The following is a 27911-nucleotide window of genomic DNA, read 5'->3' as shown; positions in this document are numbered from 1 at the left end:
ATATCAGAACGGTCTCTACTGTCATGTGTCACTAAAACAAACGATAAAATAATTTTAAAAAGCGATGAGTGAGACCTCAGGGAGGTAATTACATTTGGATGGGGTCCTTATAGGAGATTAGTGCCCTTATAAAAGGACACACCTTGCTGGCTTCCTCTCTCCCTCATCCACACCATGTGAAGGTCATTATCTGTAAGCCAGAAAGCCAGCCTTTGACAGAACCCATGTCTGTTGGGTCTTCATCTTAGACTTCCAGCCTCTGGAATTGTGAGTGCCATGCTCTCTCCCCTGTGCTAAGCAGCACTCCTCACAGTTTAGCTGCAAACTCAAGACCATGAATATATGCCTTAGGCACCCCAAGGGTGAGGGCATGACTGCATTGCTCAGCACAGATCCCATGCCTTCCGCATGCAGGGGGGCTCAGGGAACATTGCCTCATAAACTGAAAGGTGCCCTAGTTGCCTGGTGGAGGGAGCCATGCAGTGGAGCTCTCCTAGTGGGTTTTCCTACTCACCACCTTTTGTGGGTGATGGGTAGAGCCAAGTCCATCCAGAGCAGCAGCCCTGAGCACCAAGAGCCCAGCACCATGCTTGGAATCAGCCCTTGGGTAGTAATTTCTCTAGGGCTGAGCTATCAACATATAAGGGGCAAGGTTAGGAGTCTAGCAGCCTCCTTGAGCCTCCTGACCCAGCAAAACCTAAGGACTGGGGTTGGAGTATTCTGTCCAGAGTGAACCTGGTTGATGGGATAGAAGATTCAGGGATGTCAAGCTCTGCTTTCCCAGGGGAGACAACCTATGGACATGCAAGAGGCAGTTTCAGAACCACTGAAGGAAGGAGCCCTATGGACCAGCAGGGGATGCTAGGGACTCTCCTGGCCTTACCAGACCCAGGAAAGCCATGTGAGGGCCTTTTGAATCCTTCTGCAGTTCAGCAAATGCTCTGCTCCTTTGTACTGGTCATTCTGTCCCCTGGGAGGGGATCTTTGGGCTACTCAGGAGAGGTTCACGGGATCATGAAGGCTGGAGACCTTTGTGAGAGTCAGGTTATGTAGAGGATGTGTTGGTGCACGTTGCTGGAGCACAGCCCGGGTAGTGGCTGGCTTTGTGGTGACTGCACACAGTAGATATTCAGCACTTGGTGCTGTAGAAAGATGCTCTCCTTGTCTTTTCCTTGCCCTTCCCTTGTGGAGAGCAGATATTTTCTACCCATGCTTGTCCTACTGTTCAGGGAAGACTCCTACAGACTCATCAGAACTATGGTGATACAATCAGGATCAAAGAATGCCCCAGCTCAGCTCCGCTCAGCCTCACTATCTCCTTCCTCATCCACAATTAGTCAGTCAGTGCCTTGGGCAGAAACCCTTGTGAAGCTAGAGGAGTATACCCCACTGTGGCATCTGGAATCAGTCTGGATATGGAAAATGACTTATTTCTGGAAGGGAGAGGCTTTTGGAGGCTCCTAAGATCCTGTCGGGGCTCAAGGATGGCTCAGTACTAGATGGTTCCCAGGAATAAGGTCCTATGCCTGGTGGGAAGGTGTGGAGAACTGTGAGTCATGTCTCCCCAGCTGGGTCTTTTTGACCTAAAAACAGAAGGTCAGCACTGAAACAGGGAGGGGAGTGGCAGTAACCAGAGGAAGCCACATATTCAGAAGAAGTGGGGTTGAGAGGAAAAACATTTACATATATCCTAGAGGCAAAATATTTCTATATGGTCAAAAACACTGGAATTTGGGGAACTTTAAAGATCTGTCTTTGTAGAAAAGAAAACCCACATCCCAGATGTGGCTTCTGGCTTGTTCAAGGTCCCATAGATAGGTAAGGACATAGCAGGTAAAGGCATAGCCAGATAATAACAGTGGCAGGAAATGACACCACAAGGTAGTGACACAGCCAAAGGAAGATGTGGATTCATACAGATAAAACCAGACAGGAACCCAGACTGACTCCATGGCTTTCTCCTATGCTGAGCTGCTGGCCTGGGCTGGACACCAGCTGTTGGTGCCAAGAGAGGCAGGAACTCTTGCCTCCTCTGCTTATCCCTGCTCCTTTGCTCCTAACAGCTTCTCCATTTTTAATTTCAGTTTTGCTGTTTGGGGTGGGAGACGAAGCTTACAGAGGAGAGCTGGCCTCCTTCCAGGCACAGCAGGTGGCTTAGAGGAAACAGTTCAGCTACCCAGAAGTAGGGAGGAAACCAAGCTGTGCAGAGCCAGTGGCTCAATGGGGAAGGCCTCCTGGGTGACCTCAGCCACAAGTTTCAGTCTTCTACCATGGAGACTAGTTAATCGTGGACAGAGAAGTACTTCCAAAGCATGATCTATGGGGGACAAGGGCTCTGGATATGTGCTTTCCAGCACACTATCCTCGGGATCCATGAATGCTGAGTGGATCTTCCTTTCAATCCACCAGGGGCTGCATCAGAGGGTCTCAGACTCTACAACACCCCTACCCTGTGCTGAGGTTCTGAACACAAGAATCCTTCATGGGGCTGGTAGTATCCCCAGGCACAGGAGAGAGGGCAGCTGAGGGGTACAGATCAGCACAGAACATAAGGGCATGGTCTAAAATTCCAGCCCAAGCACTTCCTAGCCACACAGGCTTAATAAGTCCCTTACCTTCATAGTGCCTTAGTTATCTCATCTCTGAAAAGGACCTAAAGATAGCCACTGTCTCACAGGGCTGCCATGATGTACAAAAGCATTGCTAGGTAAAGAGTTTAACAGATATTAGTGACTATTACCCTGGTTATCACTTGTTGTTCATATTAATGTCTACAGCCCGGGTCCTTATGTTCTAGGGGAACTGTTCTCAAAGTTGGTCTACAGCTAGCAAGTGGTTCTTTCCCTTCCCCTTGTCCCTCTATCTAATTTCTTTGACCCTTTTCTTTCCTTTCCCTGCAATAAACTTTTCATAGAAAAATAACCTTTACCCTTCTGTTATCTGTCCTTGGTGCTAACACTTCAAAGTGGCCACAGCCAAAGGACCCTAATCATTTCTGCTCTCCTCTGATCTCTGGAAACTTCTGACAAGTGATCTGTCCTTTCTGGATTCTAAATGTCTGTCCCTCAGTGTCCGTCCCTTGGACCTTGCCCCTGCTTCCAACCCCCATCATCATGCTGCCCAGGTACAGGAGATACTCCTTGTCCATCTCCTGCCTTGGCAGGCTTAGCCCCACTTTCCTGCACAAACATCTACCCTGCTCCTCCTGGGTTTATTTTGTTTTATATTTATTTATTTATTTATTTAGTCTGATTCCCTCACTCTAGTCTATGTATCCAACAGGAAGACAGGATCAAGAACTTAGTCTTCTTTGCTGTCCTGCTCCACCCACCCAGGATATGAATCATTCTTTTGTCCAGTGTATCCACCCATCGGTCGTTTTGTAGCCATCTCATCTCAGATAGCTGATCAGTTATCAGATTGACTGTGGTGGTATCACAGTGATTGTGGTCAAGTAACCCTTATTTTAGTTAATAAGGGCCCCAAAGTGCAAAAAGAATGATGCATTTAAGTGACAAGGTAAAAGTTCATCATACTTGTGTATGCTCAGAAGAAAACACAGTGTGTATATGGTTCAGTACTGTCCACAGTTTCAGGTTTCTAATGGGGCTCTTGGAATATATCCTCCACAGATAATGGGGGGCCACCATGGCATGAGAGACACTGCTGAAGAATTTTCAATGTTTAGGGGTAGCATTAGTGAAGTTAAGGAACTAACACTCTAAGAGTACTTCGGTGGCATGGGGCCATCTGGTTTTTGAGGTGGGGTGGCAGTAACAGGGTAGGGGGGTCTTATTCTCATGCAAAACTCAGAGCTCTGCTTTCCAGAGTTATGTGAATGAGTTTCCTCAGCCACCCTCCTTTCCATCCTTTGTGGTCACTTCTCATGCCCCAGCCTCTGTGCTTTCCCTCTGCCCCATATTGGCTCTGAATTTTACTTCCCCACTAAAAATCTGCTCCCTCTATGGTGCTCTGTCTCTATTCCCCAGGCTCTTGCCCTTCTGAATCCTCCCTCTTCTCAAAGGACTCCTCCATTCTCCCCTTTTGAGCAGCTGCCACATAGTTGTCCCTCAATATCTGTGGGAATTGGTTCCAGGATCCAGGACCTGGTGGTCTGTAGATGCTTAAGTGCATTATATAAAATGACTTGGTAATTTGCAAATAACCTATGCACACCCAAGAGCACAGCCCCACCAGTAAAATGGCGAGGAAATGGTGGCTCAGGCAGAATGGATCCTGGTCTTCAATGCTCCTTGAGTTGAGATCCCCTAACAATTGCCTGGGTGGTTGCAGATTTTGTTGAGAAACCTGTCTGAATGGCCACACCAAAGGCCAAGCAAAGTGTTTGCAATACTAATACTTTAAATCATCCCCAAATTACTTACAATAATGGATATACTGTCAATGCTATTGAAACAGGCATTGTTCTGTATTGTTAAGGGACCAGAAGAAAAAGTTTAGTTTTATAGTTTATTTTTGGGAAAAATTTCAGTTTGCATGTAGTAAGGAATAGGAGGAGCAGTTGTATATAACTGTCCTCCTTGAGCAAGCAGCAGATGGCTGCCTAGGGACTGTGGGCAGGAGCAGTGGGATTGTTGCTTTCAGACCACATTCCTCTCCTCCCTTCCAAGCCTCTGCCTGGTCTTGGCCTCACTCCCCTGTCCCTCACAGGGCTGCCATCTACTGCTATGGCCTTAAAGCTGGCTGCACCCTCTAGGCTTATCTTCTTTAAGGACCAAGCTTATCTTTTTTAATGATAACAAGCCCAATGTCTTCAGTTCTCCCCTTAGCATATTCCCATTGTGAGCCAAACTCTGACTAGACCCTACACCACATCCTCCATCTGCGCTGATCCCTGGCCCCTGTGTTCATGGGGCCTCTTCCACACCTGGGCTTCCCTGGCCCATAAAAACTGTCAAGGTCAAGCTTCTACAATGCAGCTCTAACTCCATCACTGCTTCTTCCAAACACTCACATGTCTCCCAATTTCCCTGGATGCAGAACATTCAGAGTGCTGATGGCAAATACGACGACTGCAGCTTGTGGTAGTGCATTGAATGCTGCCTTCCTGGGAAGATAGCTGTGGTGTGGGTTGGGTGCTTTATGGCCCCTGAACAAGGATGCTTCACACACGGCCCTTTAAGGAACTGTCCTCCACTAGTCATGTCTGTTGCAAATTGCACAGAGGGTATACGGTTGAGCTTCTCAGTCACCATTCTCCAGACTCATGCACATTCTGTACTGTCTGCTCTATCAAGAAGGAAGCTCTCTTTCTCAATTTCCTTTAAAGAGGCCATTCCCTTATCAGCCTCACCAGTCCTGTAATTGAGTTCCATGCTTCAAACAGTGAGTGCATAGATGATAAATACACAGGCTGTTCTTCCCTTAAAGCTACCAGGAAGTTTCACAACCCACTGGGTTCCCCAGCAGGCCTGACCTGGCCACGACACACCTTTGTAAATGGTGCTGTCCCCATCACAACATCCTGTCCTGTTGTCAGACCCCCATGTGTGTCTGCTTGGCCTGCCACAAAGCCAGACCAAATGTCCCTTGGCTTTGAAGCACTCCTGGGTCCTATCATTAAGAGAATGTCCAGAGGGAGAGTCTCTTTATGTACTTCTGTCTGTGGGTGCACCTGCTCAATGGCCAAGTGGTGCTGGAGGAGCAACCAGTGGGTCTCACTCCATTATTAAGAATAGGTGAAGACTAGCACTGTCTTTAGGGGTACCCTTCACTGAATCAGCTCGGCTGGCTTAGATGGCCCCAATTCAGTTTCATAATCCTGAGTAGGAGCTGGGTCTTCTTTTCCAGAGGACAACATCTAGTCTCAGAGAAACTAGACAACATCCTAGGATTGCCCGCACCAGCCAGAGGCCCTCCCCATGTGCGCTCGGAGAGTGGGTTCCTCTGAGTTACCTTTGCCTCCCTGAGATTCAGCCCACATGGCTCAGAGGAAGGTCCTCTTGTCTCTTGGATCTCATGTATCTGGGTCCAATGTGCCAGCACAGAGTCAGTGCTCAGCTGACGGTCCCAGCTGTGCTGTGCTAGAAGAAGCTGAAGGGCCTATCCCAGGGTTTCTTTGCTTTTATTCCTGCCGAACAGTCCCTCATTCAAGAGGCCAAGTGACCAAGCTGATGTGGAGCAGGATAGGCTGCAGCAGTACTGAAGGGATGGTGGCCAGTGTGGGCGAGGGTGTCAGTGCACAGGGGAGGAGACCTCACTAGGCCCAGGGAGTGGTGGGAGCTTCTTGGAGATGGGTCTGTCACCCACGTACTGGCAAAGAAGGGGGGAGGGTGTTTGTGGCAGAGGAACAACATGGGAAAAGTTAGGGGGCCACGAAGATGCCCTAGAGATAACTCTGGATTCCCGTGGCTGGAGCAGCCTGGGCAGGTTCGGAGGAGAAAAGCCTGGGGATGGCAGGTCCACTTGAATGGATCTTAAAACCTAATAGACATACCTGGGATCTCACCTGAAATTGGGACCATCACTGAAGGATTTCAGGGAGGAGAGTGAAAGAATTATATTTGCTTTTTTATAAGCAGCCTCCCAACAACTCATGAGCCATCCAAATGCTGTGGAAGCTCAGGGGAGCAGGTGGAAGGATATTCCCAAGAACACTGATACCAGGGAGAGATGATGAATCTTAGAGAGCAGGACCAGCTCCCTGAGACCCCAGCACATGGACTTGATCTTACATACAACTAGTTTGTGAGGGTGGGTGAGGCCCATAGAGGCATCTAGGCCAGTGTTTTCAACTCTGGTTGCACACTTGAGTCACCCAGGAAAATTTAAAAGATGCCCCAGCAGCAATGCAAAGACCACAGTCCAGTGGTCTATATGGGGAGGGGTGGAACAGCATGGTATCTATGAGATTAAATGTAGTTGGGATTGAGAACCTCTGGTCTTGGCTGCTGTGAGCCATGAAGGAGATGCATGAGGAGAGGTACCTGTATCTTGTGTGTGTGTCCTTTCTCCACAGTGAAGTGAAGTCCTGGGAGGTAGCAATACTGACCCCTGAGTGGCCAGGTGGATCACATTCAATTCATTTTGACAGAGTTGTCTGAGGACCTGTTCTGTGGCAGCTGCTGTGCCAGGCTCCCCGGACACAAAGATGACAATGACTTTAAGAATCACTGAGTAGACATAAGAAAGGCACTGCCTGGCCTTCATGCCACCTCCCTCTTTGCTTCCCTTCCTTTCTTTCATCCTCCACCCAGTGCCTAGACACTGTCCACCTTGATTTGGGCTTCGAGGAGATAAGATGTGGCTGGCAATTGCATGTTCCAAACAATAATGCCCACCCACAGTGAAAACACAGCAATGCTTGGTGCCTACAGTCCTCAGGTTACGACTGTGTTAGTACACACGCTGACCTGGGTTAGAGGTTATCTGTGGTAGTACACTGAGAATTCACTCTGTGGACAGAGTATAATCAAATGCTTTGGGTGCTGCTCATCCAACCCAAAGCCCCCATGAGGAAAGGAGTAAGGGTCCCATGCCCACCCCTGGCTTCCGAGGGGCCACCCAGCATCCTTAAGTTCTCAGAAACTCACGCTTTGGAGTAGTTCAGGACAAAGTCCACTCCTTTCTCACTATCAAATTGGATATCCCGGGGCAGATCCTTATGGCATCTGGCGTCAATGCTCAAGGGGAAGCCAGGGTTCCACTCCATCCATCTAGCACGAGAAGGGAGAAAACTGGGTTAAATGCTAACCTTTGGTTTGGTCCCATCGGCTGGAGGCTGCCTGGGCTGTCTGCTATGTAAAGGTGGTGCCTGACATGCCCACTCTACTGACTCTGCAGTGACTGAACCTGCATCCAGCAAGATACTGGGACTCCTTTCCGAAGTCCTGTGGCTCTGACCATCACAGGGAGAGATCTGAGACCAGCTTACAGCCAAGGAATAGTGAATGGAATAGATGTGCACAAGTACATCAAAAACAATGAAGGAAGCCTCAGGAGAACTCACGTATTAGAGGCAACTTCAAACAACAATATTTCCCATAGCAGACGCCTGCCTTGCTGGTCACAGGAGGCAGAAGTGGTTAAGGCTACCAAGCCACAACCAACTTGGATGTTCAGTGTCCTCATAGCTTGGTCAGTGTGCACCCTTGGACTGTGTGCATGTTCTGCGTGTGGTGGCCAAGGAAAATGGGACAGTTCTGATGCCTTCACAACAGGACTGCAAGGCAGTGAGAGAAGTGGTGAGGACCCCAGACACAGACTGTGGAGGGGCTGCTCTTTCCAATCTAGGAGCCAACAGCAGGTTTAGAGATTAGTATAATTAAAATTGTTCCCTCCCAAAGTGAACCATGCACTAAATCCAGTAAGAATTTTAAGATCCTGGTGCCCTTGAAAATATCTTGTAGCATTGGACACTTGTGTTTTATTTTCCTACTCTACTTTTCTTTTGTTTATTTATTCACCAGCCTGAACTGTGAAAATAAGATAAAAAAAATGGTGTTCATTTGGGGGGAGTAAGAATAATAAAATAGTATTTGTTTAAAAAACAAAATTTACTCTTTTTTTTTTTTTTTTTGATACCAGGGATTGAACTAAGGGGCACTTAACTACTAAGCTACAACTAACTCTAGGCTTTTTTATTTTTTATTTGGGACAGGGTCTCCCTAAGTTGTTTAGGGCTTCACTACATTGCTGAGGCTGGCTTTCAATTTACAACAGGCATGTGCCACCATATCCAGTCAAAATTTACTTTCTGAGATTTCAGATTTTTTCACTTGAACTCCTGACTTTCCTTTTTAATCTCCTGAGGGAAAAACTTGAGAGCATTAAAAAGTCTAGGCTGAGGCAGGAGGATCATGAGTTCAAAGCCAGCTTCAGCAAAAGCGAGGTGCTAAGCAACTCAGTGAGACCCTGTCTCTAAATAAAATACAAAATAGGGCTTAGGGATGTTGCTCAGTTGTTAAGTGCCCCTGAGTTCAATCCCCAATATACCCCCCCCACACACACACACAAAAAAAAAAGCCTAAAGTACTTTTAATAAAATCTTCTGTTTTACTGTTATGAAACTCCTCATGTTTTTCATGGTATTCTGAGCCCACAGTCTCTCTCTAGGATCATAAGAAGTGACCAGGAACCAGACAGAGTCCCTCCAACAACAAAGGCATTGGGGAAAGTGCTTTCTGTTACATGGTGCCTTGCATTTCTAACTGTTGGCCTACTTACATCGCATCACTCTAGTTTCTTAGATTTGATAACATTCTACTTCCTTAAATTTATTTTTTTAATGATTTGTATGCTGATGCTAGTAAGAGAAAAATGTGGACAAGTACGCAAATAATTTCCTTTTGTTTTGGAAAATCATTCAAGGTATCACCAGTATAAGTTAAAATTGAGCCAGTCATTTGGGAGTCCCACTGGTAGTAACTACGTATTAGATAATTATCATTAGTCATGCCAATTTAAATTACTAATGACTTCCTCCTTTTCACTGGGTAGCTTATAAGCTCTAAGCAACATTAAGAGCTTATTGGACTTATATTTTTCAGTGATCCTCAAAATAACATACATGCCAGCAGACGGCATTCACATTGTAAGTTGAGAGTTTACTTAGAAGAGAAGTTGGGAACATTTACTCAACAGACAAAACATTTTCTCTGCCTGTCCTTCCTCATTCTCCTTGGGATGCAGCACCAATGGGCAGAAATACCCTACCTTGAAAGGTTAAGAGACGACGGGGCCCAGCGTATAGAGATGGGACAGTTTGCTTGCAAGTTTGCTACTGTCCACCTGAAACCAAACCCCTATGCTCCTTCTGCTATGGCCTGAGACATCCTGACAGGCTGACCCACAGGAACCAAAGACCTCACACTCAGACAAAAATAGGCAAAGAAAAAAAATATACTTCACTAAGGAAGATCAAGAGGAACAACTAGGCAGAAGTAAAGAAGAAGCAGGAAAGACATTTGTGTGTGTGTGTGTGTGTGTGTGTGTGTGTGTGTGTGTGTATGGAGAGAGAGAGAGAGACAGAGAGAGAGAGAGAGAGAGACAGAGAGAGAGAGACAGAGACAAAAAGAGAGAGAATAACTTAAGGAGATGCAAATAGTACAATTCAATGTAAAAAGACTTTTCCAGACACAAATATGGTTTCTAAGTTAAGAATTAATATGGAAATAGAAAAAGAGAATAGTCACTCTAAGTATGATCGGTCTCCTAGAAGACAAAATCAATTCATTCTAGAATTATTGAGCACCTCTTAGGGCAGGAAGTGTTACATGCACAAATAGAAGGAAATGTAACAAATGCAGAGCATAACGACAAAGAAATTGAAATCAAGAGTGAAACTATGAGAGAAATGAAGCCCAAGCAAAGAAAATTTAAAATGCAAAGAAGTCCAGAATGAGAGAGAAGTTTTTTTTTTTTTTTTTTAAATCAAAGAAATAGAAGAAAACATCCTTAAACTGAAAAATGATTTAAATATTCCCAGTTCCAGGAAAAATTATACTATTACTGTATTTCTCATGTATCACACTGAAGTTAGGAAGGCTGTGTCATTTGGGAGTCCTACGGTAGTAACTTCCTATTAGATAATTAACATTAATCATACCAATTTAAATTACTAATGATTTCCTCCTTGCCACTAGGTAGCTTATGAGCTCTAATCAACATTAAGAGCCGAAAGTTTACCAACATTGCTTTTAAATCGTCTTCTAACAAGCCAAGTGATTGGTAGGGACAGGTGAGGCACAGAGTCAGATATATTACCGTGTGCCCTTCTGAGGAAATTAACTGAACAAGTATAACTACATAAAAATTAAATTCAAATGAAGCACAAAACTCCTGAACATTATACTAAAGATACTATTCTCATCATTTGTACATTGGCCTTTAAATCATTTTATATTCAATATGAGGTATATCCATTGAACCCCATGTTCAAAAATCTGTAATCATTTGGTTGTCTTGACACCCATTCCTGTTTCAGAACACATATATTCACACTTGTTGTCCTACTCATTAAGAAGTGAACATTCTTTTAATCATACATAATTTTTGATAAACATATAGGCTCTCTTAGCAATACCCAAACACACTCATTATGCAATACTAAACCTAATATTACCACAATACTTAGAGCTATTTGGAATCCATGTCTATAAGTGAATATACAATGTCTTGAATATTTAAAACATCATTTAAATTTTCCTTTTTAAATTCACAGGAAATACATTGTGTATTCTTCCTTGATATATATTCATGCATCATCTAGGGAAAAATTGGTACACATAGAACACACCGTATATCTTTCCCTATCCAAAACACTATAGTTTTCCAACATTAGAAGAGGTATGGTGAAAAATTATCTGATATACATATTCATTTCATAACAATAAAATTCCGAAAAAAAACAACAAATGTAATCTTAAATAAATAAAAATTACTTTTTTGGAGATTCCATCTATTCAATATGAAGAATAACAGTGGTATAAATTATGAAAAATAAAAGACAAAATTATTGTTCTAATAATGTGGCCAAGTAACTAAGTAACTACAAAGACTTACTAAAAGTAATCGAGATTAGAACCAACAAAATAGTTCAGTAAAGTGTCAATACAAGGTAAATATCATTCAACCTATTTAGTTATTTCAAAAACTTCTGAGGTGTTTATAGCAGCACAATTCACAATAGTCAAATTATGGAACCATGTAGGTGTCCACCGATGGATATAAGGATAAAGAAAATGTGAAATATATAAAATGTGGTTTTATTCAGCGAAAAAGATAAAGGAAGCTATGTCATTTTTGAGAACATGGATACAATTGGAGAATGTTGTGCTAAGTGAAATTAGACTTCAAAAGTGAAGAGTCTTAAGTTTTGCCTCATATATAGAAGCAAGAGAGGGAAAAAGAAATAAGAGGAACCTCATGAAAATAGAAGAGAGACCAGTAGACTAGAGGAAGGGAGTCAGGGGAGGGAAGAAAAGGGAGGAAAGGAGGGCATGGGGGAATGAAATAGACCAAATTATGCTTTGTGCATGTATGGATATATCACAATGAATCCCATTATTATGTGTAGTTAAAATTACAAGAAAACAAAAAACTTACAAGGTCGTGCTGTGACGTGTCTCATTCCCCAGAGGTTCACATGTTGGAAGCTTACCCCAGTGTGCTTTAAGAAGTGGGGCCCAGAGGAAAGTCCTTAGGTCGGTGGGGACTCTTGTTTTCATAACTGGACTAATGCTGTTTCCAGGGAGTGGTCAGGTCTCATGGGATCAGATCACTTCTAAAGAGAGCTGGTTTTGTTGTAAAGTGTGGCCATCCACACTTTGGTCCCTTCTGCTCATGGTTGTTTTCCTTTCTGCTTCTCTGCCATGTTGTGATACAGAGGTTCCTCACCAGGATGCTGGTGTCATGTGGTTTAGGCACACCAGCTACCAAAATTATGAGCCAAATAGACCTCTCCTTAAATTAACTAGCCTCAGATAGCTTATCATAAAAACATAAAATGAACTAATAAGGGTAACTATATTATTTCCTCCATCTTAAAGATGAGGGAATTGAGGCCCACAGGACCCAATTGTGGGAGCTGAGCCCCGCACTCTGCTCCAGGCCCATGCACCCAACCGCCATCCTGTGCCAGCTGTGTGCCACGGGTGCCATTCCCAGTGAGCAGCAAAGAATGTATTATGTAATAAATGATGCTGGGAAAGTTTGACTCCTACTTCACATCATGTACAAAGACACAGGGTGGATGAATTAAGAGTCTAAACTAAAAACAAAACTATAAGAGTATCAGGCAAATACATAGAAGTATTTGGGTAATATTGGCATGTGGAAGATTTTATTAAGCAAAGTAGGAAGCTCAAAGGTTATAAAGGATAAACAGTACATATTAGTTTAACTCTAGATAGGGCAGAGGGGTGGGAGGGGAAGGGAGGGGGCAGAGGGTTAGGAAGGATGGTGGAATGTGATAGACATCATTATCCAAAGTACATATATGAAGACACAAATTGGTGTCAACATACTTTATATACAACCAGAGATCTGAAAAATTATGCTGTCTATGTGTAATAAGAATTATAATGCATTCTGCTGTCATTTATTATTTAAAAATCAATTAAAAAGAAAATTTTAAAAAACTGAAATATTTTGTGACAAAAACAAATAAAAAATGCTATACATATAGCAAAGAGAAACTACACTTATATATAAGTAAGAGCTCCTATAGATATTAAGACAAGAACTCACAGAGAAATAAAACATACAAACAGGCAATCTAAATAACAGGCAATGGACAGGGGAATGCAGATTAAAAACAACACTAAGGTCTCAGGGATTTTTCAATTGTCAAATATTGAAAGGATAGGCATCATAAGTTATTGGCAAAGTTATCAGAAAAAGTTATCTTTTTTTACACAATCAATAGGACTGAAAACATTATAATATTTCGTAAAAAGAATTTTTGTCAGTATTTCTTACAATAAAAAGTGCTGACTGGACCCATCAATGGAAGTTTTGGAAATGGACCTGCTAGTGAAGCTCCAGGACATAAAAACATTTGTACAGGTTGCCTCTTTGCAGCACTGTTTGCAATGTCCAAAACCAACATACACACAAAAGGGAAACCTGCTGAATGTCTGTCATTAGGGGGATGGTTGGTTGAGTTTACAGTACATCCACATGAAGCAAGAAATATGTGGCAATTTACAAAGAGGAAAGCAATGAGATAGTGTTTCACACCTGCGTAAGATGAACAAGAATTAAAACGTCTCAAGATGGGAAGTGTGCTGATGATGTAGGTAAACAGCAACCATCAGGGACATCTTCCAAAGGTATAATTTGGCAGAAAAACCAGTCTTCAATATCTAGAACACTTAAAACATGTGCGGTTTGCAACCCTAGAGTAACTCTCCCAAGAGAACACAGAAATATATGAAAGCAATAGCAGGAAAGTTAAAGACAGCCCACATTCTCACCATCTGAAGAGCCCATGAGCATAGAGGATTATGCATACAATGGTACAAGGCTGGGAGTGCATCTTGGTAGGAAAGCCCTTGCCTAGCCTGAGACAGAGCCTGGGTTCACTTCCTAGCACTGCCAAGGCACAAATCATACAATGGTTGGCTATACAGAAGTCGAAAATTAAGGAACGACATCTATCTGTGTCAGCTGGATGCTCTTCAAAACATAGAGGTGAGTGAAAATGAGAGGCAACAGAGAGATTAGGTTAAATGATGTGGATGGCAGAACACACAAACAGCTGCTGGGAGTGTGTTTGGGCGTCACACTCACAGTCGCGGGCCACAGGGATACAAATTGGCTCAGCTGCTCTCTCTCCCTGCATTATTGAGCTAGGGAAGCAGACCAGCTGGATATGTGGCTTTCTGATTTATTGGGGACTATTCTTTGTCATCCCTTTGCTTCCAAACTCTAATATGGAAGCCTGAGAAGTCATGTGAAAGAGGAACGCCAGGATTGTACAGATCACACAAAGTTCAGTGTTTCCTGAAGGGAAGCAGAGGAAGGAGTCTGAGAAAGTAGAAGGAGAAACAAAAGTAGAAGGAGTAGAAAAAAATGACAATTAGGTTTAAGAAAGGGACAAAATATCTCACACATACATACATCCACAAAAAAAAAAAATCCTCTAGTCCTCTCCACAAATCCTAGATTGTGATGATGTTAAACAGCTTCCAAAGAATGTTTGTAGGTGAGTGGAGAGCAAATCTACTCAGGTTCCCACTAACTATGACTCAGGTATTAAGGCTGATAACAAATTAATCTTATGGACATTTTAACCCAGTTCCACAAGCTACAAGTGCCCGGAGAATTGGCTATAAGGACTTTGTGCAGATACTTGAAGTTGAAAAAGAGACCAAAGAAGAAACATAAAACTAAAAAAGCCCTTTGTGATGGGAGCAGCATTCTAAGACAACACCCTGGGCACTGTACCAACTGCAAGTGCCTCAAAACACCGTGTGATACCCAAGCAATGAGACTTGCACATGAGTCTCTAAAGCAATTGGAAATTTCATATATCCTAAACACGACCCACAGTAAAGTCAGATCACAGTGTCACACCTGACACTACAGGCATATCAGTTTTTATTTGTAATTTTTTGTGTGAAATAGAATATATAAATCTATGTATGCATGTATATGTGTATATAGGCACACACGTGCAGAAATATGCACAAAATACCTGTCTAGCCACCTCCCAATGAGAACATTACCATTACCCTCAACCCCTAGCCCTTGTAACTATCATGTTTACTTTTTTATATGTTTGTTTTTGAGACAAGACTGGCTTTGAACTCCTGGGCACAATCTTCCCATATCAGCTTCTCAGGTAGCTGGGACTACAGACATGTGCCACTACATCTTTACTATTATGATTATCACTTCTTGTTACTCTTTTGTTCTTTCCACTACTATACATTACCCAAACTTTATGGATTGGTTAAACATGTTGTATCTGACTTCTTTCCTTCAACATTGCATTTGTGAAGTTCATCCCCATTGCTCTCTAAAATTATGAGTTTTTTAATCTTCTCTGCTGTTGATAGGCATTTGGTTGTTTCCATTTGTTGGCTATCATGAATAACGTTGTTGTTAACATCCAGGTGCATATGCATATGTATTTGGATCTAGGAATAGAACGTCTGGGTCACAGAGTGTACAAAAACTGCATTTCCTAGAGATTATATACTGCCAGCAGTATATGAGTGTTGCCATCTCTTCACATCTTTTTAATACTTGGGTATTGTCAAACTATTGGCATTTTGCCCACCTGGATTTTGAAGTAGGAATTCACTGTGGTCACATTTCTGATTCCTGTGATCAGCACTAAAAGCACATTTTTGTATATTTGCTTTCATATTTTGTGCAGTGACTGGTCCCACTGCTTGCACATGTTTCACTAGATCAACAGTCTCATTCTTATAGATTTATAGGAATGCTTTATGTACTAGAAGTTCTAGGAATAATTGCCCTGTCAATCACTCCATGACTAGTCTTCACCTTCACTCTCTCCTGTTTTGTGTTTGCTTGCTTTTTTAATCAAGGTCTTGCTATGTTTCCCTGACTAGTTTTGAACTCCTGGGCTCAAGGAATTTTCCCACTTCGCCTTGAAAATATCTGGGAACACAGTTTTGCACCACTATGCCTGGTGTGGTGTCTATCAATAAATAGAAGTTCTTCATTTTGAGATAGGTGAACTTGCCAATTCTTTCCTTTACAGTTAATATGTTTTTGAGTCTTATTTGAAAAAATAAATTTAACCTGGAGACTATGAAAAAGAATCTAACAGTCTAAAAGTTTTATAGTTTTGCCTTTAACCTTTTAAGTCTAATCAATCCCCAAGTTGAATTTTCTGAGTGACAAGAGGTGCAAACAAAGTTCTTCCTCTACATTTCCTCCTCTCTTTTTCCTCCACATTGGCCTCTCTCCTTCTTCCAGATGGACATGCAGCACCCAGGAACATTTATCAACAGTGCCCTCTTTACCATATCATCAAGTGTCCATGGATGTATGGCTCTGTTTCTCATTTCTTTATTCTGTATTGTGGAAATGTTTCTGACATAAAGGCAATGCAGCTAAAGGTTTTGAGGTTGGGGCAATCACATTCTCAGTGGAGTGGCTGCTCAAGCAAAGAATGAAGGAGGAAGAGCTAGGAGATGAGATGCTTTTACAAATTGGAAAAGTTGAAAGAAAGATGCGGGGGATGGTATTCAGAGATTAAGTCAATGTGCTGCATTCATGCAATGGAATATACTAACATGAACACTGGAAGGATTTTAAAAATATGGGGAAATGATGCTGCTGTACTGCTAAAATAAAGAGAAGGATGTAATATCATCTGTACAGCACAATCCCAACTCCCCTCACCCCCCAAAAAATAAATGAATAAGAAAAGGTGAAAACACCTGACAGTGAATTATAGGTATTTTTCTGTTTCTATATTATTCCTCTTCTTTTGCTTTATTGAATTGAAAACAAACCTCTGATATACTGTACATTCCTTGAAGGAAGTATTGAGGAATTTGTAAAAAGGTATAACCCTCAAGGCTGCAAGAATCCAGGTAACCATGCTCTCACTAGAATGTTCAGAATGATGCCTTCCTCTTCATTCTCTTGGAAGGAGTCATACATGGAAATGTTTCCAGGAACCAAAGCAGGAAGTAAAATGGGAGAAGCCTTGGTACAAAAAAACAGAAAGGTGTAGCCTAGGGAAGGCTGGAGCACAGAAGCCCAGCTGACTCAAAACTCCATAACAGCCCACTCAACACAGAGACTGGAGACAGCCCACAGACACCTGCTTCCAGAGGAGCAATCTTGATCATCTGCTATTATTACTTAAATAGTTTTACTGAGATACAATTTTTATACTGTAAAATTCATCCCCCAAATTTACACAATTAGGAGGGGTTTTTTAGTGTATTTACAGAGCTGTGCAACCATCATTATAATCTAATTTTGGAATATTCTTACTCCATAAAGAAGTCTTGTCACCATTAATAGTAACTCCCCATTCCCCATCCCCAAATCAGCTTTAGGCAATCACTAACAACTAATCTGTTATTATAGGATTGTTTATTCTGGGCATTTCATAAAGATAAAATCAAACCAACACTGAACATGGTATGGTGTGTATGCCTGTAATTCCACCAACTAGAAGGCTAAGGCAGAAAGATCACAAGTTCCAGTCCACCTTATGTGATTAAGCAAGACCCTATTTCAAAATAAGAAATAAAAATGGCTGGGATGTAACTCAGCAAACTCAGTAGTAAAATACTTTAGGGTTCAACCTCAGAATCACCACCAAAAATAATACGATCACAATATGTGTTTCTTGTGAATAACCCTTTCATTCAGTATATTGATTTTTGAGATTCATTCATTTTTAATGCTAGATTATGTCCTACTTTATGTATATAATATCTTTGGTCAGTTAATGGAATTCAAGTTGCCCCCACTTAATTCAAGTCCCTTGTTAAATATATGATTTGCAGATATTTTGTCTTGTCGATGGAACACAGACCAATGCATGCTAGGTTAAGTGTTCTACCACTGAGCTGCACCCCAATCCCTGATTCATTATTCTTAGGTAGACATCTAGGAATAAAATCACTGGACCAAAGCTCAGCTTAAGATACTGAGGAACTTCCCAACTGTTTCCCCCAAGTGGCTACATTACTTTCCATTCTACCAGTGGTGTATCAGGGCTCCCATTTCCCCACATCTCCATCCACACTTGTTATTTTCTTAATCATTATTTTACCCATCCTAGAGGGCGTGCCTTGCTATCTTGTGCATTTGATTTTCATTTTCCTGATGACTAACAATGTTGAGCATTTTTCATGTTTTTATTGACCATTAACACATTTTGTCTGGAGAAATGACTACTTAAAGTCTTTGCTGATTTTTAAATTGAATTATTTCTATTTTTAAAAATTCAGTTGTAAGAGTTCTTGATATATTCTGAATCCAAGTCCCTTGTTAAATAAATGATTTGTAGATATTTTTCCATTCTGTGAGTGGTCTTTTTCACTTTAATGATGTTTCTTTAAAATATAGAAGTTTGAAATTTTGATAAACTGGGCTATTTTTTTCTATCTGTGCTCTTGGTGAGATACAATTTTCTACTGTAAAATTCATCCCTCAAATAGCTCCAACTGAGCTATTTTTTTTTTCTATCTGTGCTCTTGGTTGTCCTATCTAAGAGGTTTTGCTGAACCCAAGAGTAAAAAGACTTACTCCTATGTTTTCTTAGAGTTTTATAGTTTTAGCTTTTCCATTCAGTTTGATGATCTATTTTGAATTGATTTTTAATTTTTCCAGCATTATTGAAATATTATTCCAATACCATAAAACTCACCTATTTCAAGTGTACAATTCGAGGCTTTTTAGTATATTTACAGATGTGTGAAACCATCACAATAGTCAATTTTAGAACATTTTCATCACCCATGAAAAAATCCCCTGTATCTTTTAGCAGCTATATCTTTCATCACCACCCCTTCTCCTCCCCAGGTTACTGACATATTTTAGATAAGTGTTCCCCAAAGATCTATGGGTTAAGGTTTGGTCCCCAGCTGTGGCATTATTGGGAATTAGTGGAAACTTTAAGGAGTGGGATCTAGTGGAAGAAAGTCTGGTCATTGGATATGTGTCTTTGAAGGGCATATTGGGACTCAGGACCCTTTTCCTTTCCAACTGCTCTGAGGTGAGAACTTTTGCTCCGCCATCCCCTCTGCTCCATGATGTGCTGCTTTGCCATAGGACCAGAAACAATGGGGTCTCCTGACTGTATGCTGAAACTTCAAAAACAGTGAGCCAAAGCAAACCTTTCTTAGGTTGATTATCTCAGGTATTTGGTTGCAGTGATGGAAAGCTAACTGACAATCACTGCTCTCTTTTCTGACTTTAAAGATTTCCTTGTTCTGGATATTTCATATAAAAGGAATAATATAACAGATGACATTTTTTGGCTGTTTTCTTTCACTTAGCAAAATGTTTTCAAGGTTTATATTATACTGTAATGTAAACCATGTTGTATCATCTGTTGGTACTTTATTCTTTTTTATGATCAAATGATATAGATATGTCAGTTAATGGGCATTTGGTTTGTGTAGACCTTTTGACTATTATGGATAATACTGTAATAAGCATGCACATATAAGTTTTTGTGTGGACATAAGCTTTCATTTCTTTTTTACCCCTATTTTTATTATGTTTATTTTTTATTGGTTCTTTTTAGTTAAACACAACAGTAGAATCCATTTTGATGTAATTATGCAAGCATGGAACATATCTTATTCTAATTAGAACCTCGTTCTATGGACATACATGATGGTGAGATTCACTGGGTATATGCGTAGCAGTGGAATTGCTGGGTCATATGGAAACTCTCTGTTAAAACAGTTTGAGGAACTATCAGCTTGTTTTCCGAAGCAGCTGTACCATATTACATTCCTACAAGCAACATGTGAGAGTTCTGATTTTTCACATCCTCATCAACCATTGTTATTGGACTTTTTGATTTTCCCCATCCTACTGGGTATGAAGTGTTTTCTCAATGTGGTGCTGATTTCCCAGATCACTAACCTGTCAAGCATCTTTTCATGTGTTCATAGTCCATTCGTATATTCTTGGAGAAATAGGTATGCAGATCCTTGCCTACTTTTTAACTGGGCCACATGTCTTATATCAAGTTTAAGTCTATTATCAAATATATGATTTATAAATATTCTTTCTCATTCTGCACTGTCTACTTTCTTAAATGTCCTTTGAAAAATAAATATTTTAAAATGTGACAATATCAATTTTCTTTTATTGCTTATGCTTTGGATGTTATTTCTAAGAACCCTTTGGCAAATTTAAATTCACAAATGGTTTCTTCACAGAGTTTTATAGTTTTAGCTCTTACAGTTAGTAATTGATGCATTTTGAGTTTATTTATGTATATGTGTATGTGGTGTTAGGTAAAGGTTCAACATCTTTCTTTCTTTCTTTTTTATTTTATTTTATTTTTTTTACACATTGGCTGTCCAGTTTTCCCAGCACCATTTGTTGAAAAGACTATTCCATTGAATTTTCTTGCTGCTTTTTTAAAAAAATAAAAATCAATTTATCATAAGTATAAGGGATTATTTCTGAACTTTCAATTCTAGTTCATTGAACTTTCAGTTCTATTCCATTGATTAATATATCTATCCTATGTCTGCAACACATTCTTCTTTTCTTTTTTCTTCTTCTGTTCTTCTGTTTCTTTTCTTCTTTCTTTTTTCCAGGACTGGGGATTGAACTCAGGGGCATTCTACTATTGAACTACTATTGAAGTTCTTTATTTCTATTTTTAAATTTTGAGACAGACTATTGCTAAGTTGTCCAGGTTGACCTGGAACTTGTGCCTCCTGCCTCAGCTTCCAAGTAGCTGGGATTACAAGCACGTGCCACCACACCAGGCCAATATCACATTTTCTTGAGTACCATGGCTGTATAGTAATTTGGGTAGTGGGAAGTGTAAGTCCTACAACTTTGTTTTCTTTTAGCTTTTTAATTGCTTAGGGTATCTGGAGTCTTTTGCATTTCCATCTGAATTCTAGCTGGCATTTGATAGAAATTGCACCGTATATGTATATCATTTGGGGTAATAGTGCCATTTTAACTAAAATTAAGTCCTTTGATGAACACGAGATATATTTCACCTTATTAAGGTCTTTTTCAAGTATTTTCAACATTGTTTTAGAGTTTCATTGTATAAGTCTTGAACTACTTTTGTTAAATTTATTCATAAATAGTTTACTCATTTTGACATGGAAATCTTTTATTTATTTTTATTTCCAGATTGTTGGTTGCTAGAATATAGAAAAAATATTGATTTTTCTACATTTATCTTTCAGCTTTTAACTTTGCAGTGTTAGTTTCTTCTAACCGTTTTTTCTTTCTTTCTCTTTTGGTGATTCTCTTAGGATTTTCTATATGAACAATTGTGTCATCTATGAATGGTTTTTACTTATTGTACTTATTGTACTCCAGTATAGGTATCTTTATTTCTTATTTTTCTTCAGTTACTAACCTGGATAGACCCACCACCTAGTGCAAGATTGAACAAAAGTGGCAAACGGCACATCGTTATTTTGTTCCTGAATCTTAGGTGAAAACATTCAGTCTTACCCAAGACACTGATGTCAACTATGAGTTTTATGTAGATGTCATTTGTCATGTTAAGGGAATTCTTTTTAATTACTACTTAGTATTTTTATCATGAAAACTTTTTTTAAAAATTTTTAAATTCTTTTTCTCTATCTATAAAATGGGGTTGTAGAGTGGTTTTTGTTGTTGTTGTTCTTTTGTTTTGTTTTTCTTTATTGATACAATATATTATTAGAACAATTGATTTTGGGTTGTTAAACTAAACTTGTTTACCTGGGCAAAGGACTGTCTATTCATATTGAATAGTTTCTTTTATATACGGATAAATTTGGTTTGGCAGATTTTGTTGAAAATATCTACACCGATATTCATATGAGATTTTAGTATATTATTGATCATTTCTTATGATTTCTTTGTCCGATTTGATATGATACCTATGAATGGTTTTTACTTATTGTAAAAATCATGATGAGTTTATGCAAGATTGGTATTAATTTCTTAAATATTCGACAGAATTCAACTAGTGGAGCCTTCTGAATCTGGGTTGTTATTTGTAGAAATTTGTAAAATTATTAATCTCTTTCCTTATGAGTTATTTATTCAAATTATCTAGTTCTTTCTAAGTCAGTTTGATAGTTTGATATTTATCTAGGATTTCAACTAAGTTGACTAATTTGTTGGCATACAGATATTCATGCTGTTCCCCCCTCCTTTATTCTTGCAGTACTAGGGATTAAATTCAAGGGTGTACCACCGAGCTACACCCCCAGGCCTTCAAATTTTTTATTTTTATTTTAAGACAGTGTCTTGCTAATTTTCCGAGGCTGGCCTTGAACTTGTCAACCTTCTGACTCAGTTTTCCAAGTAGCTGAAATTACAGGCATGTACCACCATGCCTGGCAGTATTCTTTTATTATTATTATTATTATTAAATCTAATCTCTGTGATTGTTATTGACTTTTTCCCTCTCATTTTGAATCTTATTAATTTGAGCCCTCTCTTTTTCTTGGTCAGGGAAATAAGGTTTGTCAGTTTCATTATAGATCATGTATCACTTACATGTATGAAGTATTATTAGAAGACACAAAAGCTGAGGGCAACCCCTCCCACAGCAGGTGGGAGAACTTCAGATAAACTGGAGTTTTTGCTACCATCTTCCTGCTACAGACAACATGGTTGGTCTCACGATTTTTCCACAAGTCTCTTCCTCTTCACCATTTCTGCCTAAAATGGTAGGTAATGTGAAGCTTGGTGATTGTGGCACCACCACTGAGAGCTGGTGCCTTCGTGACTTACCTGCAGATGAGGTCATAAGCTATGATCAGGGTTTATCTAACACCATGCACCTGAGAGGGAAGAAACCATGGCGCATGGCCAACTTGATCTAACGTCATAACTCACCGGTACTGTTTTTGCCGCGTTTCCAATTCTTTACGTCTGTGCTGCTTGAGAATGTGAATTTGGTCATCTCGGGCCAACTTTGCTGTGAAAGAAGAATAAGTATAAAAGAAGTCGTAGAAAAAAGGGTAACAATGTCCAGTGTTCATGTTTTCTTCAGACTCCATCCCACACTGCGTGTTTTACTTATGCCATCTACTTTATGCCTCATAACACACCCTCATTTTATGGTTAAGAAATGGAGCCTTGGGCTGGGGATGTGGCTCAAGCGGTAGCACGCTCGCCTGGCATGCATGCGGCCCGGGTTCGATCCTCAGCACCACATACCAACAAAGATGTTGTGTCCGCCGAGAACTAGAAAATAAATATTAAAAATCTCTCTCTCTCTCCCCTCTCTCACTCTCTCTCTAAAAAAAAAAAAAAAAAAAAAAAAAAAAAAAAAAAAAAAAAAAAAAAAAATGGAGCCTTGGGGAGGTTGAATAGCTTTCTACCCAAGATTATGCACTTCATTAATGAATTTGCAACGCAAGACTCAAATCTCGTGCTCTTAGTCATTCCCTTTACAAAAGGCAATTCCATTTCTTCATCCTCCTGCCCAAACACTCAGCAAAACTTTGGATGATCATAGAATCAATTAATGCATGAGTCAGACTTGGTTCTCATTGGTCTCTATAGGGCTGGGGCAATGATTCTCTGCCTCTCTGTGGCAGGTGCAGTGTATCCCATTTCTGGCTTGCTGTGTATTTCCACCTGGGGACACTCACCTTCCACTGTGCCCCTCAGCACATTGCCTCTGTAGGAATCCTGGGGCTCCTGGTACAGAGCTGCTTGCTCACATCAGGGAAGACATTATCTGGTCTTTGGTGGATATTTTAAAAACACAGAATAGCCCTGAAATTCTTATGCTGAACCAAAATGGCAGCTGATATAGATTTATTATTGCCCTAGAGAACAGCAGGACCCACAGTTCTTAAATCCATTTATTGGCTTCATGAAGAAATGTGTAACTTAAAACCCAACATACAGATGAGGACTCTGTCTCATTCCCTGTGTTGCCTAAACACAGGAGACTGAGAAGGAAGCTTCCTTCTAAAACACTATTCTCTTAGGCTGTGGGCATTAAAGGAAACCCTCCTGGACTTTGACTTAGTTCTTTATACTTAAAGCTGTGTGACCCAGAGTAAGTTGTCTTGGCTTCCTCACATGAAAAATGGAGATCAAAATGCTCAATTCCCAGGGTGCTGGTGGGGATTCAGTGAGAGAACACAGTAAAACACTCTTCAGTGTTGGCACTTGATAAATGCCCAAAATGGTTTTTTCACCATGCTAATAACCAAAGTGGGTCTGAGGTTTTTCCTTCCTGCCTCTAAGCCTAGGCATCAAAGGTGGCTCATCTCTTGGCCTGTCCTGCTGTCATCTCATTTCAGGAGTTTGGCAGTTGGCTAAAGGCAATTCACTCCCCAGGTTCTCTAGAGCACATTAGATCATATCATGATTGTGTGTGATACCACTGTTTAAGGTAAAGATGGTGAACAGAGTCAATAGAACCCTAAGAATGAGGAGCCTGGATTTCCTGAAAAGGATGTGATCATGTATAATATAATTAGCACACTAAAATACAATAAACTCTGTGGTGAAGGACCCAGTTTATCAATTTCCATTCGACCAAACACTGATATTTTTGTAATATACACTAAAAACTAGGGGCTGGGGTTGTGGCTCGGTGGTAGAGTGCTCGCCTAGCATGTGTGAGACACTGGGTTCCATCGTCAGCACCACACAAAAATAAATAGAGGTATTGTGTTCACCTACAATTAAAAAATATATATTAAAAAACTAATTACTAGAAAAATAAAATTAAAAAACAAACCAAAGGTGAGGGAAGAATAGGGAAAGATTGAACAATGGGCATCAAGGTACAGTTAGATAGAAGAAAGAAGCTCTGGGGTGCTATTGCACAGTATGTTGACTATATTGTATATTTCAAAAAGTTAAATGAAGGGATTTGGAAGTCTTCACCACATAAACACACAAAAAAAGTGATAAATATTTGAGAAGGTAAATATGTTCAACCTAACTTAATCATTACACAACATTTACAGGTTTACATGTTTACACAATGTTTACATGATGACATAACGTTTAAAGGACATATTATACATGATACATATATACATATATCAAACATTACATGATATCCCATCAATATGTACAACTTTTTATTTTTTGTGTAGCAGTAAAATAAAAAAAATAAACCAAAGACATTCAAAATTTAAGTCCCATTTTCTATTATTAGATGTGACAGTCATAAAACTACTCTGTCAAGTTGCTATAAAAGTTTCCAAAACATAACTGGGTGCAGTGGCACCTGCCTGTAATCCCAGCAGCTCAAGAGGACAAGTTCCAAACCAGCCTCAGCAACTTAGCAAGACCCTGAGAAACTTAGCAAGACCCTGCTTCAAAATGCAAAATAAAAAGGACTGGGGATGTGGCTCAGTGATTACATGCCACTGGGTTCAATTCCCCAGTACCCCCCGCCCCAAAAAAATCCAAATGCCTACTCTCAGTCTCTATCCTTACCACATTGCAGTCTTGTACCCAACAGTTCTGAGATCACTCCAAGAACTCTCTGGCTCATTTCATCTCATTTCAGGCTGAGGCCACTCCATTCTGAAGCCTGAAACCAGGGCCCAGAGAGCTAAGATTATGGGGACACCCCAGAATTCTCCCTGGGGAAGTAGAGGCAGCCAGCATGGGAGGCTCAAGACCACTAAAGGGGAGATGACATGAATTGTAACAATGACTGCTCTCACGGGCTGTAGGAAGCACTGCTGGGGTTCCTCTTTGCTAATCTACTTCAAAGAACCAGCCTATCTCTTGGTTGCCTCAGCTCTGAAGAGTTGCACTTCTTCAACTTCGTGATATGAATAAATTAGAACATTTGCAGCTGCAACGTGGTAAGTGTCACAAAGAGAATGGCTGTTTCTCCAGGCCCTGAGAGTCTTGGAAACTCCATGACTGCTGGGACTTCTGGGGCCATGACGGTATGACGCACCCTGGATGACTGTAGCAGGGTTCAGGGGAAGTACCCAAGCACTGATAGGAGTGCCTGAAGGAAGCTGCCTCTTCACACTGATGTCTGGATGCTTGAGATAACCAAGACAGTGCTCTGACTTTTTTTTTGGTTGCAGAGGTGAAGTGTTAGATTTAAGAGGCGATCATGTGGCAAGTGACAGAAGTACTTGTGGGCTGTGCCCCATTCTTCCCAGGTTGTTCAAAGGTTTGGCTGTTGTGCCACATGATATATTAATAAAACCCACCAATTCTTTGACATTCCTTCCATTGGGTGTTGACAACTCTTCCCTTTGAGTCTAGGTGGGCTTTGTGACTACCCAGAACACCAGGCCACTTCGAGGTCTGGGACAGAAGAGATTGAGAGCTTTTACTTCCTGTCCCTTGTAATACTTGCCCTTGGAAGCTGGCATGTAAGAAGTACAGCTACTCTAAGAAGACTCAAAGAATAAATTTGCCATGTTTAGACAGAGGCCATGGAGCCCTGAAGTGCTAGACAACATAAGAACCTTCTGAGAAGTGAATCTTCCAGCTCCCGCACTGTGAGCTGATGCCACAGAGGCCACAGGAGAATTGCCCCATGAAGCTTTTCCCAAATGCCAGACCCACAAGATTATGAGCAAAATTTATTGGCTGTTTAAAGCTGCTAAGATGGCTTGTTACCTAGAAATAAAGTAGAACTCCAGAGACAGCTTCTCTTTGCCACTCAAGACCCACCCTCCACCCTGTCCTGACCTTGAAGGTGAAGGAAATAGATTGCATCAATGGGCTTCCCATTGGGCTCAGCCACTGAGACCCTGAGCAGAGTGGAGGACTCGGAGGGAATAGGGAATGGCTGGGTCCACCTGCTTTCCTCTGTGGTGTCTCCCAGGGTGTCTGCCTTTATTCTGTGGGCCACAGCTTCTCCATGGGAGCTGTCTCCTGGACAATCCTCTTCTGCATTATTCTGTGATTCTTTCCCTCCCCCACCCTCTTAGGATTGTTATGCTGATGGCCACACACACAGCGATGTGGCCCCTCTGCACACTGTCCCACACTTTTCTAAAGTCCCTTTCTTAAACCCTCCTTAATCTGACAGTTACCTCTGTTTCTTCTTGGGAATAGGTAGAGGATCTGAGGGAAGAAAGACTTCACAACCCAAAAAGAAGCACCCTGTCTACAACTTTCCACATTCAGGCCACAAAAAAAAAAAAGAAAAAAATTAATTTTGTGACATACAGGACAAAAATCCTCCTATTCCAAAACCTCCAAGACATTTTCTTGGTACATCAAATTCCATATGAGAAGCAATAGGATATGGTCTGATAGTAAAAATGCATCAAGTGGAGAACATTTCTTTTTTTGCCTCCATTTACATATCAACAAGGTGGGTAATAATCTTCCCTGTCTCACCTACCAAACCAAACTTGCATGAAGAACAAATGAACCACTGGTAGGGAATGTCAATGAGAATTGTTACCTGTGGTCACAGGTAGAAGCAACTGTCCTCTTCCCTTTCCTACAGTGCCTATCTGGCATTTGCAGGTTTATCCTTTCAACTTTTAGATTGTGATGATTTAACAAACCAAAGAACTATGACAGGAAGTGAGGTAGAAGCTTGCCTACACATGGATTTAACTCATACACACCAGGAGGCTGGTTTTCGCGGGACAATCATCTAGGGAGAGAGTGACCTTAGATGACCTCTGACATCTGCTTCTCTTTTTGATCCTTTGTACCAGGCCAGCTGAATATCCCTAAAAAAGTATAATCTTAGCGCTAGATTGGGGTACATATACCTGAGGTCTTGCTGCAGATGAGTGCAGATTTTAGGTTCTCTCTGAGTA

General features: G+C 40.9%; 1 protein-coding gene across 1 annotated transcript in view; it reads right to left on the bottom strand.

The window, feature by feature from the left end:
• Alox5 (arachidonate 5-lipoxygenase) overlaps positions 1–27911 on the bottom strand; it is a 59883-nt gene that overhangs the window by 17911 nt on the left and 14061 nt on the right. The window contains exons 3-4 of the mRNA XM_026399544.2: positions 23017–23098; positions 7554–7676 (exon numbers count right to left, since the gene is read on the bottom strand). Coding sequence (XP_026255329.1) covers positions 7554–7676; positions 23017–23098 — 205 coding nt within the window. The remainder of the gene's footprint in view (positions 1–7553; positions 7677–23016; positions 23099–27911) is intronic.

The sequence above is a fragment of the Urocitellus parryii genome, chromosome 5, assembly GCF_045843805.1.
Source record: "Urocitellus parryii isolate mUroPar1 chromosome 5, mUroPar1.hap1, whole genome shotgun sequence".
NCBI classification, from domain to species: domain Eukaryota; kingdom Metazoa; phylum Chordata; class Mammalia; order Rodentia; family Sciuridae; genus Urocitellus; species Urocitellus parryii.
This window is presented reverse-complemented; position numbering and strand designations above follow the sequence as displayed.